General features: G+C 41.8%; 1 protein-coding gene across 12 annotated transcripts in view; it reads left to right on the plus strand.

The window, feature by feature from the left end:
- The window catches only part of LRRC56 (leucine rich repeat containing 56), a 135,345-nt gene that overhangs the window by 105,117 nt on the left and 16,432 nt on the right, over window positions 1–13,796 (plus strand). For all 12 annotated transcript variants that reach the window (XM_073347101.2, XM_073347098.2, XM_073347099.2 and 9 more), the window contains 2 exons: window positions 6,697–6,793; window positions 7,204–7,401. In XM_073347101.2, the coding sequence (XP_073203202.2) occupies window positions 6,697–6,793; window positions 7,204–7,401 (295 nt within the window). The remainder of the gene's footprint in view (window positions 1–6,696; window positions 6,794–7,203; window positions 7,402–13,796) is intronic.

The raw sequence follows: 13,796 nt of genomic DNA on the forward strand, positions 1-13,796 counted from the left end.
CTGAGGATGATGTTGCAGAACAAGGTTAGGAACACTTGTCAAGAAAAGACTGCTCAATTCTGAAGGCGAAATGAGGATAAAATATTAGGCATTACAACAACGTAGCATTTCAGTGTAACAATAGGCTTTTGGCAACAAAAGTCTGGACCTTATTTGCCACTGCCTTGCACCAGGGCCAATCATTTGCACTAGTGCAAAGTGGGTACAAGATATTAACATATCAGAATGGGAACATTTTCCACCCACTGCATTCAAGTGTAGATGACTGTGCGAGGTGCAAGACAAAGATGAATCAGTATGCCCTAATTATATTAGCAAATATACAAAGTAAGTCTCCAATTGTGCCATCAGATCCACTTGGGTAGGTCTTTGCCCCTTCATGGAGCCCCTTTGGCTGCAAAGGGACACCACAGGGACATAAGGATATCCCCTTATCTGCTTGCTGAGTTGGGGGCTGTGTCACAGACTTAACAAAACGAGAAGTGCACACTGTTTTACAGTTTTGCGTCCTTTATAGCCATTTGAGAGAACAATGATACTGTTATGTAAACTTTCCATTTAAGCATATGTTATTGATTTAAGTAACATACAAACTTTAAACATTTTTGCTTCTGATGTTAGAATTACCCGTACAACCAAACCATTGTATACTGACATATGGACCAGATCACTGTTATCGTTACACTCCTTAATAAATCTGTCTTGATCTCTATAGATCAGTGAGGAGATTGTTTTTTCCTAAGCAGGAAGCCAGTAACTTGGTCATTATTTTAAAATCTGTATTTAATGGTGAAAGTTGGCTGATAGCTAGCATATTCATCTTTAGGATGGCCTTCTTTAGAAATGAAAAGAATAGCCTCTAAAATGAATTTGGAAGAATATTGCATGTTAGGATTCATTAAACAAAGATATACGTGTTTAGAAAATAGTTATTGTTTGCAAATTGAGTGGCTTAGATGCTTTGTGGTTTAGGGAATGATTCTGAATAACTTCCAAATTAAACAGTACAGTGTTCCCACTGATAGACATTTAGGACCAGATTCTGCTCAAGGCTGCATTTGTGTAAGTGAGGAGTAGCTCCGTTAACATCAGTGGAGCTTCTCCATACTTACGCTGGCAAAACCGAGAGCAGAATTTTGCTTTTAAAGTCTGGTCTCCATCCAGTAGGATTTTAGTTCAAGTGAACTAATCCCCAAAGAACCAGTCTGCTGGATTAAAAGAAGAACAAGTTTTTGTTTTTCAAAATGTCATTAGTTGTTGTAAACCAAACTTGTTTTTTCCCCTCATTTCAAAGAGTGATGAGCTGTCTGGAGAACTGGATTTCACAAAAGAAATCATGAATGGTTCTGTGCAAGTTGGAAGGATGTTGCAACACCCTGACAGGAATATAGTACTGCAGTGGTAGGAACTCACTGGACAAACTTATGTGGAGAAAATTGGAGCATAGTTTTCATACTGTTATCTTTGTTCATTTTCTTAAGCCAAAATAAATGTGAAGTGCAGCTTTAAGCTCTCATGAATAGAACTCTCCAGCATTCTTCATGGCCTGTGAACATGGCAACATAAGAGGCAGTGGCTGTGTGAGTACATATTGGTTTCTTAGCACATGTTCTTTCTATATTTTTGGATAATAAAGAGCATGTTTTGGAACTCTGTTCGCGTTCCTCACACACACAAGATGAGGCCTGTGTGTGAAATGATTGCTTCTGAAAGCTGCTGGTTTGGAAACCCCTGGAAACTGTAGTCCTTTGTTCATCAAGAGAATGTACAGCATGGGAAGTGGCAGCTTCTCACACATAGCCTTGGTAGTCTGGCTCAAAGCTGACCTGGAAAAAACACTTGCGGGAATGAGAGGGTAGTTTAATCTCTATGCCCCTTCATTCCTTAGCCTTTCTGGTAATTAACATGATTTGTGGTGATTGGGACACTTATCCACTAGGAACAGAAGTGTCTCTTATTATATGTGTTTGTGTGATTGGTGCCCCCTAGAGTGGAGTACTGATCATCATCCCAGGATCAGTTTTATACTGCACATGATCTTCTATCCAACTTACCTTCATCATTCATTAGTGCTGTGCCCTACATTTCTTACCTGCCACCTCTCCTAGCTGCCAGAAACGCCTCAGCCTTTTTGTGGAACTTCATCTCTACCCAGAAATCACTTATTAGTTAGATAATCCCTGCCCCACAGAGCTGATTTAAATGGTAAGCTCTTTGGGAGAGGAACTGTCTTGTTATCTGTTTGTCCAGAGCTCTGCACAATGGAGCCCTGGTCTCTGATTTCTGCCTTTTGATGCTACTGTAATATAAATAATAATAATTAACCTCACATAGTGGTATGAAGGATCATTTTGTATCTTCAACAATCTTCATAAACACTGTTTCCCTAAAAATTGTAATCTTTTCTGGGCTTCCTCACACAAAAAATATAATGGAAATGGATTTTCCTCCTAATTTCCATCATAAATTATGATTAGAATGTAAATCTCCTCTTTTTTATTTTTATTAGGGAGGCATCAGTTGTGGCTCTGTAGTTCAGGTTCAGTTGAGCGTTGCACTTAAATATATGAACATACACACAAAATGTGATCAATACATGTGCAATATTTCCCAAGACTCGCTAACCCCCTCAAACTTGTACATTCCAAATGAAGCAGAGCTGGTTCCAGATGAGGCACGCCCATCTTTTGGAATTTCTTAACTTTTCTTGCAAATGGCCAACAAAAATGTAGAAATACTTTCAGAAATGTAGGTACATGCAGTTGTCTTGTCTGGGCCAGCTTACTCTGAGTTCAACTGCTGTTTTACCTTGCAACCTTTTAGCAACAGCATTCTCAGTGGGAATTACTGTGCGTTAATTAATCTGGGAATTTTTTTGATGCTACAAGCGTGAACTTTTTTTGTTTTTTTTGTTTTGTTTTGTTTTCAGCTGTGATCCAAAGCTTTCCAAATGCTTCTTGTGTTAGTTCAGAAATAAAATATTTGCAGATGTGCCTTGCTGTAATAGGCAATCTGACTTGACATTGTTTTTTATAGAAGTAATATAAAAATACCCTGGGACAAATTTGGAGCTGTACCACTCAGGATTCTGGGCTGTTCCAATGGCTGGCACAGCCCACGGCATAAGTTAGAGGAGCCCCATTGCTGTCTCGACTTGCAGTAGCTTCTCTGAAGCCCAGGATAGACAAAGAACAAAGTGCTCTGGCCAGTCGCCCTCCTGGTCTAGAAGATTTGCTGGCATCCCTCTACACTGGATGCTGCATGGAAGGAGTGGCATTGGGTCACTTACTTTAATCCGATGCTGCCCTTCTGTATTTCCCAGGGCCCAGTTAGCTTTGCTTTGTGGCCCCCTTAGTAAAGCCGAGCACAGAATCAGGCCCACTGATATCAAGTTGTACATCTAATAAAACTAAGCTTCTCGAACTTTATTGTTATGCATTCTTTGGTTTGAGTTAATGGTCAGCTTTGCAGCTTTGGATACTCTCAGTCAAGTTTAGCCCCATATTTCGGCATTGTATAAATACGTTTTTATAAAACGCAAAACCAAGATAAAGGTTTTAATTGGGGTTTTTTAATGTCAAAGAAATCATTTTTGTAAATCAGCAACAGTAACAAAAATTGTCTTGCTTGTGTTTGCATCCCAAACATTGCAGCATTCCACATGTGCATGTGAGCCTGAGACGCAGGCTCTGATTCCTTTGTCATGCCAGTTCTAACTACGTTAGCTTTAAAGGAGTTGCTCGCAACAAGGGCTAGCCGGATCAGAATCAGTTCCAAAAACTATAAACAGAAGCAGAACTGATATATGTATTTTTATGATGTAGCATGAACTTTGACAAGTAAGTTTGCTCATAGGTAAGAACTTTAAAAAGTAATTTTTATTTTACAGTGCCCCCTTAAGGCTGTGTCCACACTAGGAAATACACAGCCCCTAGCTACCCCCTCCCTGTACCTTGAGAGGTTTTCAAACTTTTTGAACCAAGTCCCCCACTTTGAGTTATATTTTTGGGTTGTGTCCCCCCACAGCCCAGACAGACTGGGTGGCCTGCTGAGCGAGTCAGGGGGTGGAACTGGCGCTCCCTCCCTGAACCCTGCTGTGCGGAGCTGGCTCGAGCCCCGCCAGCCCTTGCGCCCCCAAAATAGAAGTAAAACTGTGCCTGTACCCAAGGATCTTCCCCCAATCCCCCCCGGCCCGGAACCCCGCGCTCCTGCACCCAGGCCCTGGTGTTTTTATAGCATGTTGAGGGGGGCCTCAGCAAGAAAAAGTTTGAGAACTTGTGGATTAATTAACACGTTTTAATTAACACAATGTAGCATCTCACATTTGTAAACAGGGGCAATTCATGTTTACAAATGTGAGAGCGGGTCATAATTAACTCTTCGGAAGGGACTGAGATTAAACTTGACCAGCTAACACACTTTTCAAACATGACTTGTCCTTGTACACACTACAGGCAAAATTATTATTAACCTGGATAATACTGCTGGAGTGGAGCTTTGTGAGGGTGCCGGGGTCTCCTGTGTAGAGTTCACTGCAGGATCATGGCTGTAACTATGAAGTGGTGGCAGTCACTCTAAAACAGTCATGTGTGAAAAATGCACGTAAATTAATATATTGTTTTGACTCAGCATTCGGAGGAACTCTTAGGAGGCAAACATAATACCAAAAGTTATGGTTTGAAAGATACACATTAAAAGAGAAAGTACAAGACACAAACAAATGTATTTTTTTTTTTGTTAAAATTTGGTAAAATATGAAGTTATGATTGTTTTCAGTCTTGTCTTTCACTGCAACATACGGAGAATTTAACAGAAATAATTTGCTTTCCGCTTTAATAGTGTGAAAATGTGAATATTCTGGGTAACCATTTTACATTTACCTGGGTCTGATGATATAAGGAAAAGGAGACTTTCACACCAAAATAACACCGCCCACATTTCTCAAAGGCTGATCAGCGTGTAAATGGGTCATGAAATGAGCAATGCATTTTCTTCATGTTAGTCATAACTAACAGGTCTGAGTTTATTGGTGTGTTGCTCAGGCAGTAAGCATTGCCATGCTTGGTGGCAGCTGCTTCATTTTTACTTTGTTTCTCCCCTCCACCCTTTGCTTTTATGATTATAAATTTCAGTAAATATTGCAGTTGGTGCATTCTTGCCTCAAGGATGCCTTGAAATCAGTTTGTTTTATTCAAAAGTATGTACAGTGGAAATATTCACTGGAGAGGCTATTTACAAATGCTGGGTGGTTGTGATGGCACATTGTGACCCTTTGGGTTCAGGGGCAAACCCTTCTGGATGAACAGACCTAAGCTGGCTCCTGGAAAGAAACCTAACAATTCTGCCTCTTCTGCAGGGTCTTATTCAGTACCAGCAGGATTTAAGCAAGTAAGTTTGTTCATCAGGTTAGCTTTATGATCCTGCCAGTTAAGGAATTGTATAACCTGCTGACATCAGCAGAGATTGGTCAGTGAGTCCACAGAAAGGACTGATAGTGGAGAAGAGTGATTCTTCTGTGTCTATTGTTTACTTTATCGTTGTTGCTGTGGCCCAGATTCTCAGCTGGTGTCAAACCACTCCAGTGAAGTCAAGGCATCTATGCCAATATACATGAGGCTCTGCCTTTAACAGCAGCAGTGACACAGTAAACAATAGAGACATAAAGGAATCACTTTTCTCTGCTATCACGGAAGCCACAGGCTTTGGACTGGAGAGTGCTCTGTGGTGGTTCTTAGGTTTTGTTGTTTGCTTTGTTCTATGAAGAATCTAAAATAAACACAATGTACTAGGAAGTGGGGAAAACTTTTTTCATTAATATTGAGAGGGTGCAGTGTTTTTTCTATGGTGGGAAAAGTCTGGGGTTGGATACCGTGGTCTCTTCTGGGTTTGTCAAGCCATTGTATCTCATTTACATTTGAATGATACGCACTTGTAGCTCAATGATATAGAAGATTGATGGTGCTAAAGACCTTGGGCTTGATTTGCCGCTATTTTTGTACTTTATGTAGCTATTTATGTCTGTGCAAAGTCAATGGGACAACTCGTGCACAAAGTTAAATGTGCTTAAGTGCTTTTCTGGATTAGGGCCATAATGCTCAGAACCTTGCAGAATCAATCCCTTACTCACCTGTTGCTAGGCCTACAAGGTGGACAGATGGAATGGGGTGGATTACCATTTTCTACTGATCCAAGCAATATTATTTGTTTATCACTTCCAGTGCAAGGAGAGGAAAGGTGCCACATAAACTGATAAAAGGCAAGAGCAGGGGGTTAAAATCAGATGTATTTATTTGGATTATGCTTATACAATATGTAGTGAAAACCACAGAAATAAATTCTTACAAAATTTGTAGCATTTATCTAATTTGCTTTGAATTATGGAAAAATCACCAAAGTATAAACTTTTGGCAGAATTTTAAATGGATTTCTTGAATTGGGAGCAGATACTGTTCCATGAGCCGTATTGTCACTGGAGATCAAAAGTGTATTTGGGAGAAAAGATTAGAATAAAATGTTCACTGTACAGCCTTAATCTCTTTCTTCATCTATGAGAGTTGCACTGTTTCTCTATGTTTCCTGCCTGTTAAGGATACAGGCTATGAGGAAACAATCAGATTTTCCAATGTGGGGGAAACAAAATGTCTTCTAAATTTCTTTTCCCATTTAAATCAGTGCTTGAATTGTTTCTCTTACAAGGGACCTTGGAAGCACGTTGTCCCATCTCCAAGTATTGTGGATGGCTCGTTGTGGGCTCACAGATTTAGATGGAATCTCTTCCTGCATCTCTTTGAAGGTAGGTAAAACTGGGTCATTTCAAATATGCTCCTACGGTCAATATCTTTAGTTAATATTTCTCTTTCTGTAATTGTACTGTCACTTTTTTTAAAGTTCTTAAAGGATTTTGATTGGGCACCTTGAGTTTGTATTTATTAATCTTTGAAGATGCTAAAGCAATTATTTTTTACTACAGCACTGTGGTCTGATCCTGAACACACTTACTTATTTCCATGATAGTCTCATTCACTTAAAATGGCATTAGCCATGATAGGAAACACTCTGCCCAAGCTAGTACCTGAGCACTCTAATTGATATTTCTAGCTCTTTGTAGTATGCAATTTCCTAAAGATTTGAAGTAAGTCAGTAAGTGGCTTAATGTAATTTGGGCAAGTCTGTGGTTTATATGTTCTGTTTACTTCTGTTGAGGAACTCTATATAGCCTATAACAATATTTCTGACCTGAGCCAAGTGAGCTTGCTGGATCATCTTGAGATTCTGGACCTGGAAGGAAACAATATTGAGGACATCAACCAGATTCAGTACCTGGGACTCTGCGGCAAACTGAATAGTCTCACAGTGGAGGGGAATCTTATTTGCCTTAAGCCAAACCCAGAGTCTTCAGAGGTAAGAACCTTGTTTAGATTTCTTGTGTTAAATTTTGCACATTTATCTTGAGTTGGTAAATCAGATATCCACAGAAATACTTCCGTTGTGGTGGTGGTGGTGGTGTTATAGTAGGTCTTTTCTTTCTCTCTTTTCTATTCTATCCCTCCTTTTCTATAGTTTTTTTTTCTTTAAACATGAACAGAGGGAAAAATAGAGGAAGTATTAGTATTAATTGACAAGGCCTTTTCCCTAATGGCTTCAGGGGAGTGTTGATATTAGTAGGAATCCCTTTCATAGTTAGGGTAAAATAAACTAGCAAGCAAATTGTTCTGACAAGAATAAACACTTCTCCCACATGCTAGTGGACATATTTGTGCAACATTAAATCTATTACCATCTGCTGCGAACCTGCCCAAGAGTTGCTAGAGTTTAATTTCTTCCTGCTTTCTAGCCAGCCCAAACTCCTTTCACTGCTCACCAGGGAGCATGGAGCAGGCTTTTAAGTTTTTTTTTTTTTTTTTTAAACCTCCATTACCTTTTAGCAAGAAAATAATATTTTCTCAGTCCCCATGTCAATCTTCGCAGTGGGCATTCCTCATTTCCATGGCCAGTGGGGCAGTCGAGATCTTTGCACTGAGCCTGGGCTTAGGACCAGCCCTCCAGAAGAACTTCCCAGAATTCTCTGCCTCCAAGCAGACTCTAGGGTACCCCTTGGAGTAGAGCTTTCAGAGGATTTTTGAAAGATTTTTAATTAACCATCTCTCAGGTTTCTTTATGGCTTTGAGGGTTTCTTCTCAAAACTGCTAAACTAAAAAAAAAAAAATTCTTGTGGCTTTCTGAGGAGGGTTTGAAGGACAGCACCTCTCCTCCACTCAGAAATGGCAGGGACAGCGGACTGCCTGCACCCAGCTCACAGTCGGCGTATGAGTGAGGTCCACACCAAGAGAATTGAGCAGGCCACAGGAACCCAGCTCCTAGACAGCGTGTGGGCAAGGTCCAGACCAAGAAGCATGAGCAGGCTGCAGTGAAACTGGCCCCCAGATGGCATATGGGTCAGACCCACACTGAGAGAGCTGGGCAGGCCACAATTAAACCAGCTTTCAGTTGGTATGTGGGCAAGATCCACATTGAGAGATATGAGCAGGCCACAGGGAAGCCTGGCTGAACATGTGGACAAGCTACACAAAGAGTCAGCTGAACGGGCCACGTTGAAGCTCCCTTTACTGAAGCCAAGCCAGAATTAGTGGCATGGAATGAGGGGGAAAATTTTCAAAGTCCCCTGCTTTACTGCTAGGCATAGGGCACCTATTCCCACAGCTTGCATTGCAGAGCACAGATCCTGCATGTCTCCCTAAGGTGTGAAGTAGAGCCAGTGGAGACAAATGATCCCACTGGTATCAGCTGCGCCTTGCAGGTAAAACAGATTGACCTGCAAGTTCTCAGCTGCTCTGAAAGGTGTCAGCTCTTGTAGCCTTTCTGGTACCAATGGGTTATTTGTCTCCATTGGTTCCCAGTTTTTATTGGAAATGAGGTCAAAGTCTTTCAGCCAAGACACCAGTTTGCATTTTGCCCTAGTTAAATAATATTTTTTTTAATCGCTTAATATGGCCCCACCCAAGTGGTCTGTATCCTCACATTAAGGGCCAGTTACCCTCAGCATTTCTTATGGATCCTTGCAGTGCCCAAGAGGCCTCTGGAAACCAGTTAAATTATCTCTGCTCTTTGGGGACTAAACTTCTCAAACATGAGAGATCATGTGGCTGTGTCAGATAACCCTGCTGCGGTGTGTAAAAACAGCAGCCTCTTGTGCTGGGATTTCAGAAGGGTGTCAGCAATACAGTGTAACAGCATTAGTCTGTCCATTTCTCCCTTTCCTCACCTCCCTCTTTTCATAGCTTTTGGGAGAAATCCAAAACGACCATTTTAAGTTTGAGACTGCATGGTTGTTTTCTCTCATTATTACTTTCATATGGGTGTAGTAGTAAAAAGCTGACATGCCAAACCCGTTGAAAAAAACACAGAAATTGGGTTTGTTTTTGGCTTTATTGGCTTGTGAGTTGCTTGTTGGCTAGTTTTTGGCTTGTTGCTTGTTTTAGCTTGTTGCTTCTTTTTTTTTTTAACGGCTCCGGCAAGCAGAGGAGGGGGGGCAAACAGGGGCAAAGGGAGGAGAGAGTCAGGGGTGCACAGCGGGCCCACCACAGTCCCAGACTGCACGCCAGGGGGATCTAGTCACATAGAGTGTTGGGGTTCTTAGGGATTGGCTTGTTTTGGCCTTGTTTTGAAATGGGATTAGCTTGATTTTTGGCTCATTGTGAAAGTCGAGTGCTTATTTACTGCGTGAAAGTTGGCAACAGTGGTAAAAAGCATATTCTCACCAATGCAGAAGAGCAAGGCAAAGCACCCAGAGTTAGCAACACACACACGTGATTATCTGTCCATCCATATTAGATCCTTCTCCTGTCTCTTAAATTTATGTGTTAATACAGGTTTATAAATAAAGCGAAATCACTTTAGATAAGCTATTACCAGCAGGACAGTGGGGTGGGAATAGGTATTGTTTCATATTCTCTGTGTATATATAAAGCCTGCTGCAGTTTCCACGATATGCATCTGAAGAAGTGAGCTGTAGCTCACGAAAGCTTATGCTCTAATAAATTGGTTAGTCTCTAAGGTGCCACAAGTCCTCCTTTTCTTTTTGTGTTAATACAGTGATTCTGGATCATTCTTATAATCTGTTTTGTGACTTCAAGGAATTTCAAGAGGAGAGGAGACCACCAAAATAAAACTTTAAAGTGGCATGTTAAAGTGAGGGACTCTTTCAAAAAGAAGTTATCAAACTTTTTCATAGCATAGATCAGGGTCTTAATAGAGAGATTGTCTTGTGGACATGCTCATCCTCTTTGCAGTCAAAATAACCATCTCTCCTCCCTTCGTGTTTGGATTGCATAACATCCGAGTGGCAACTACAGTAATTGTATACATGCAAAAATGATATTAGAAAAGTGCTGAATGTGATGTACAGTGCATGCATTTAACAAGTTAATTCCAGTTTTAGAGATGTTGATTCCAGCAATATGCCTTTTACTTAAAATGAGGACTACCCTTGGAACAGGTAATAGCTCTAAAACTGGACTCTTTAAATCTGGAAACTTTAAATCCTCGCACTGTAGCATCTTGAAACAATCAGCGGAGTCAGCATAATTCAATCAACCAGTTGTCAGGCGCATCAGCAAGCGCTCTGGAGACCACTGGTGGTTTGTGGATGACAATTTGGGAATCACTGTTTTAGAACATTAATCTGATAAATTGAATAAATGTATATTCTTTGAAAACTTTCTGTGTATGGAGAATAGTTATTCTGGGTTAAAACAAATGATCCACTATCATTTTCTTCAGATTGCTGTAATTGCAGGTCTTCAATTCTCAAGAGATAAACATGAGACAAACAAATTAGGTTAAATGTTAATTGTAGCACTAGTCTCCCGAGTTATTAGTGGTAGGCTAAAACCAAGATACAGTATATGTAATCAAGATGTTTTGGGAGATAGTGTATTTTCTAGGAATTGGAGCATTCCACATTGATGTTACAGAGGACCAGTAATGCATGAGGAAGACAGAAAACAAAGGGATGGTACTATGATTCCTCTGCAGGGCCTGCCTTAGGGCCGGGCAAATGGTGCCGCACCCAGGGCGCCATAACCAGGGGGGCACCACAAGGGGCTTGGGCCTCTCCTGGCTGGCTGTGGCTGGACTCCTCTCTTCTCCAGCCCCTTCCCCGGCTGGGCCAGCAGGCTTCTCCCTGACCCCGCCCCGACCCCCTAGCCCCTCCCTTCCTCGCTCCTCAGCCGGCCAGTTCTGCCCCAGCCCCGGGGAGCCCAGAGTGGCACGGACGGGGCCAGTTACTGGCAGCGCGGCCCACCACTCGCTGCCGCTGAGCCGAGTCCCTCCCAGCCTTTGGCCCTGTGCTGCTTGGGGGCTGGTGGGGGCTGGCCGGGCTGGGGCCAGGAGGAGCAAAACTTCCATGTGAGAGAGGGGAGGGGAGACTTTAAGTGACATGCGCTGAGTGTCTCTCAAACTTCCCTAACACACACACACAGACTCTCACTCCCCAACACACACACTATCTCTCACATAATCCCCCAACACACAGTCACACACACACGGTCTCTCTCACACACAGACTGGCTCTTACAGTCCCCCAACACAGATTGTCACACACACACACAGAATCTCACACTCCCCAACACACACTCTGGCACACAATCCCCCAACACGTAGTCTCACACACACACACACACACTGGCTCTCTCTCTGTCTCTCTTTCACACACTAGCTCTCTCACACACACACACACACTTGTATTACTGTTGTTGTTATTACTGCTTGGTACTTCCTGTCAAAATGCTCATGATGAGCAAGGAGTGGCTAGGGGCTGCAGGAGGGCCGGGGGCTCTGGCAAGATGCAGCCCCCATGTGACAGCGCAAAGCCTGCTGTGAGCTGCAGGCCAAGCGCCAGGCACTACAAGCCACCGCAACAGCACAGAAGTAAGTGTGGCAATACACCACATACCTTGCCACCCTTACTTCTGCGCTTATGCTGACAGTGGCCTAGGAATTTGCTAGTTGTAGCAGTTACTCATTGTGATGTTATCTGAGTAAAACATGACCATGTAGATCATTCTTGCAACCACTGTTATATATTTGCAACAGATCTTGTACAAGATGTGGCATTAAGATGTCTATGAAAAGGTTATGATTTGCTGAATACGTTTATGCTATTTGTATGCATGTATCATTTTTGTATTTGAAATTATGAGTATTGTCTCTATACCTGTATTTCAATGTTTGCTTCTGGGGTAATGCCCACAAGGTAGTTAGCCAGCACATCTTGAAGGGACTAGTCAAAGTAGGAAGAACGAGGAGTACTTGTGGCACTTTAGAAACTAACAAATTTATTTGAGCATGAAAGCTTATGTGCAAATACATTTGTTAGTCTCTAAGGTACCACAGGTTCTTTCTTTCCTCGTTCTTTCTGCTGATACAGACTAACACAGCTACCACTCTGAAACTAGTCAAAGTAAATGGCTCATCAGGGGACACATAACTCACAACGGACCATGGAAGATGCCCATCTACATTGAATGGACTTTCCTGTGGACATTCCATATGAAGTATAGGTAATGGCCTGGAGGTGATTGTAGGGGGAAGCCCAGGGAACCCTTAGGAGCCAGGGGTGATGAGGGGAGGAGGGGCGCCAAAATACAAGTCTGCCCAGGGCACCATTTTCACTAAGGCCGGCCCTGTTCCTCTGTATCACGTGCCATATAACTTCCCCGTTTACTCTAAACCATTCATGTCCACAGAATTAATTTGTGTAGGAATTTAAGCTTGAAAGCTTAGATAGCATCCCTAAAAGCTCAGTCATGTAGTGTAAGTGTGGGTATTTCAACCCATGCATATAATAATCGTGAAGATTTGTATCACTTTCTTATGTTTAATTATTGGCTTGATCACATCTGTCACTGAAGGCACCAGCACAGTGTAGTGTTTTAATTGTCATGTTTTTTCTTTTCAGAGATCCAGTAGGCTGTACCTTAACAAATTGCTCTACATTTGTTTTCCTTCTTTGTACTTTCAGAGGTGTACTTCAGAGGCAGATACTGTAACTATTTATAATTGAAATGTTTGTTATTGACATTTCATTCCTTGCTGGAGACGTGATTAGAAGACGTGATCAGAATCAAAAGTCTCCACAAAAAGAAATCCGTGCCTGCTTCTAGTGGAAAGATCATGTCTTCTTGCTTGTTTTTACTCCCATAGAAATAAGACAGTGCAGTTTCTGTCACTTCATAGTTGTAGTACTATCAGAACCTACACAATAGGTACTAGAGTTATAAGGAGTTCATATCGCCCATCGCCAAATGTAGTAACATATTCAGAAGACATAATTATCACTTGGTGTCTTCAGTCCTTAAAAACCACTTGTGATAGGGTCATGCCATGACTGCTCTTGACCTGTTTAGGTGATGAAACCAGGAACTGATCAGTATTATAATATGCTGAAGTGCAATGTGTTTTTGGAAGTAGAGTACGCAGACAGAGTATGTTGCACACAAGACACATTCTCACACAAGTTTTGCAAAATGGGATCTCTTACGTAATTGCTAGCTAAGACTTTACAATCCAGAGATCTTATTGCATGCATGTCTTTCTGTCAGTCATTGCATAACAAGTGCATCAGTTACTGGGATAGCTAGATTTAAAGAAAAATATAAGAATTTAAGAAGATTCATTGCTGTCCACATATGGACCATCTTCTCTGCCTCTCGCTTGGTTGGATTTTACTTCTTTGGGTCATTCTAGAAGACAGATTAATCAGCCATTTGTTGCCTCTACTGATGGGAGGCCTCCTC

The sequence above is a fragment of the Lepidochelys kempii genome, chromosome 6 (genome assembly GCF_965140285.1).
Source record: "Lepidochelys kempii isolate rLepKem1 chromosome 6, rLepKem1.hap1, whole genome shotgun sequence".
Taxonomy (NCBI): domain Eukaryota; kingdom Metazoa; phylum Chordata; order Testudines; family Cheloniidae; genus Lepidochelys; species Lepidochelys kempii.